At 51.6% G+C, this 1696-nt stretch overlaps 1 protein-coding gene across 1 annotated transcript in view; it reads left to right on the plus strand.

The window, feature by feature from the left end:
• KIAA1147 (KIAA1147 ortholog) overlaps nt 1-1696 on the plus strand; it is a 27366-nt gene that overhangs the window by 10977 nt on the left and 14693 nt on the right. The window contains exon 3 of the mRNA XM_011359552.2: nt 1685-1690. Within this exon, the coding sequence (XP_011357854.2) occupies nt 1685-1690 (6 nt within the window). The remainder of the gene's footprint in view (nt 1-1684; nt 1691-1696) is intronic.

A 1696-nucleotide genomic window follows, 5' to 3' on the forward strand; every position in this document is an offset into this window, starting at 1 on the left:
GATGTCCCAGCGGGTCAGTGGTTGTTCATATCCGTCTACAGCTCGTTAGGCCGCGGTTCACTGGAACCACTGAGTTGGAGGGTATATACACAGTGGACGATTTGACGCAAATTGCAAGTGACCCTTCGGAAAGGTGGTGTCCGTTTGCCCTTGCACCAGCAGTCCACGGGAAGGCCATTTTTGGTGTATTTGCAAAGTCAGAGACAGACTGGTTCAGACCAGTAGAGGACACACCGGTGCGATGAAGTGTGATCGTCGCTCAGAAGCTTCTCTGATTCTTCTGCTGGGAGCCTTGTCGCCGGGTGTGGCGGGGAAGGCCGGGCCGCTGCGGGCACCTGCATGGTCACTCAGCCGGTGTGTCAGCGAAGGGGCTGCGGGCTTCAGGACAGCGCAGTGTCTCCGGTCCTGCCGGGGAACCCTCCGTCTGGCCCTGCAGCCTGCAGCTTCAGATCAATAGCACGTATCCTGCCGGTCGTTCTGCAGTTTTTACGATGTCACGTCTCTTGGACAGTTTCCAGAGCCGCTTGGCCTACCTTTCCTTCCGTGCGCTAGTTTCTTACGCATTTTTGTAGGTAAGAGCACCAGGCAGGTCCCCTTTTGCATCATCTTCGAAGCCCAAGCTAACCTTCCGGCATCCTCAGCCTTGTTTCAATACCATTCGGTTTATCTCGGTCTTGCGGTTTGATGATCAGCCTTGTTTATTGCAAAATCTGTAGTATGTTTACATTTTGAGGCTTTCATGCAACAGCTGTTTTAACATTTATGCAAGGACTGCCAATTCGTACTGATGGCTGCGGTCACATTCTGTGTTCCGTATTATCGCCTGTTCTGTTCCATCAGTCAGGGACATCTTAGGCTGTCAGGGGACGGGATCCTGAAACAAGCTTGTTGTCAGAGGGACTCTAACTTGGTAGGGAGTTTTTCTTTAGATCTTGGTTCAAGTGTAGCATTTCTTGCAGGCAGACAGAAAAGACAGTCAGCAATGGAGCAGCAAATCAGCATTGAACCATAGTCCCTGCAGCGCTCAATTGGAAGGCAGGATTCTCCGTGGTCCAAATGGTCCAAGGCCTCAGTGCATCTTCCTGGGTTTGGGAGTCAGTTGACGGGGCCGCCCAAAGCCAAGTCTCTGGCAGCTCGAGCGGGGTGGGGGTGGGAAGAGAAGAGAGTTTGAGCTTTTTATTTATTACTTGGTGTAGAAATTATGAGCCCTTAGTGACATCCAGTAATTATCGTTTTCCGTTATTTGAGACATTGAGGGGTAAGCTTTCTCTTACTCTTTTACAAAGCAAGCAAGCAAGCAAGCAAGCAAGCAAGCAAGCGTGATTTCTAAACAAAGAGCAGCTTGAAGCAGGGAATCTGGGTCCTCCAAGTTACCCCTCCTCACAGCCGCTGCAGTTAGCATACCTTGCTCCAGAACAATAGGCGTTAGTCACGGTCTGTTTACTTCTGCCTGTTTCCCATGAGAAGGGGAATGTGTTCCTTGGAGCTGTCAGGCACTATCTATTGGAGCCCGTGGAGCTTTTCCTAAGGATCTTCTGTGACAACTAAGGAGGCGGCCTGGGAAACCTCACAAAGGGGGTTTCTGAGTTTATCAGGCCTTGGCCCCTAAGTGTCGGAGCCCCTAAGTGTCGGGAGGCGGCCACGCAGAGCTGGAGCCATTCTCACTGTGCTCGTGTGTTTGCAGACACCAGCTGGA

This window comes from Pteropus vampyrus, unplaced genomic scaffold, assembly GCF_000151845.1.
Source record: "Pteropus vampyrus isolate Shadow unplaced genomic scaffold, Pvam_2.0 Scaffold48, whole genome shotgun sequence".
NCBI classification, from domain to species: domain Eukaryota; kingdom Metazoa; phylum Chordata; class Mammalia; order Chiroptera; family Pteropodidae; genus Pteropus; species Pteropus vampyrus.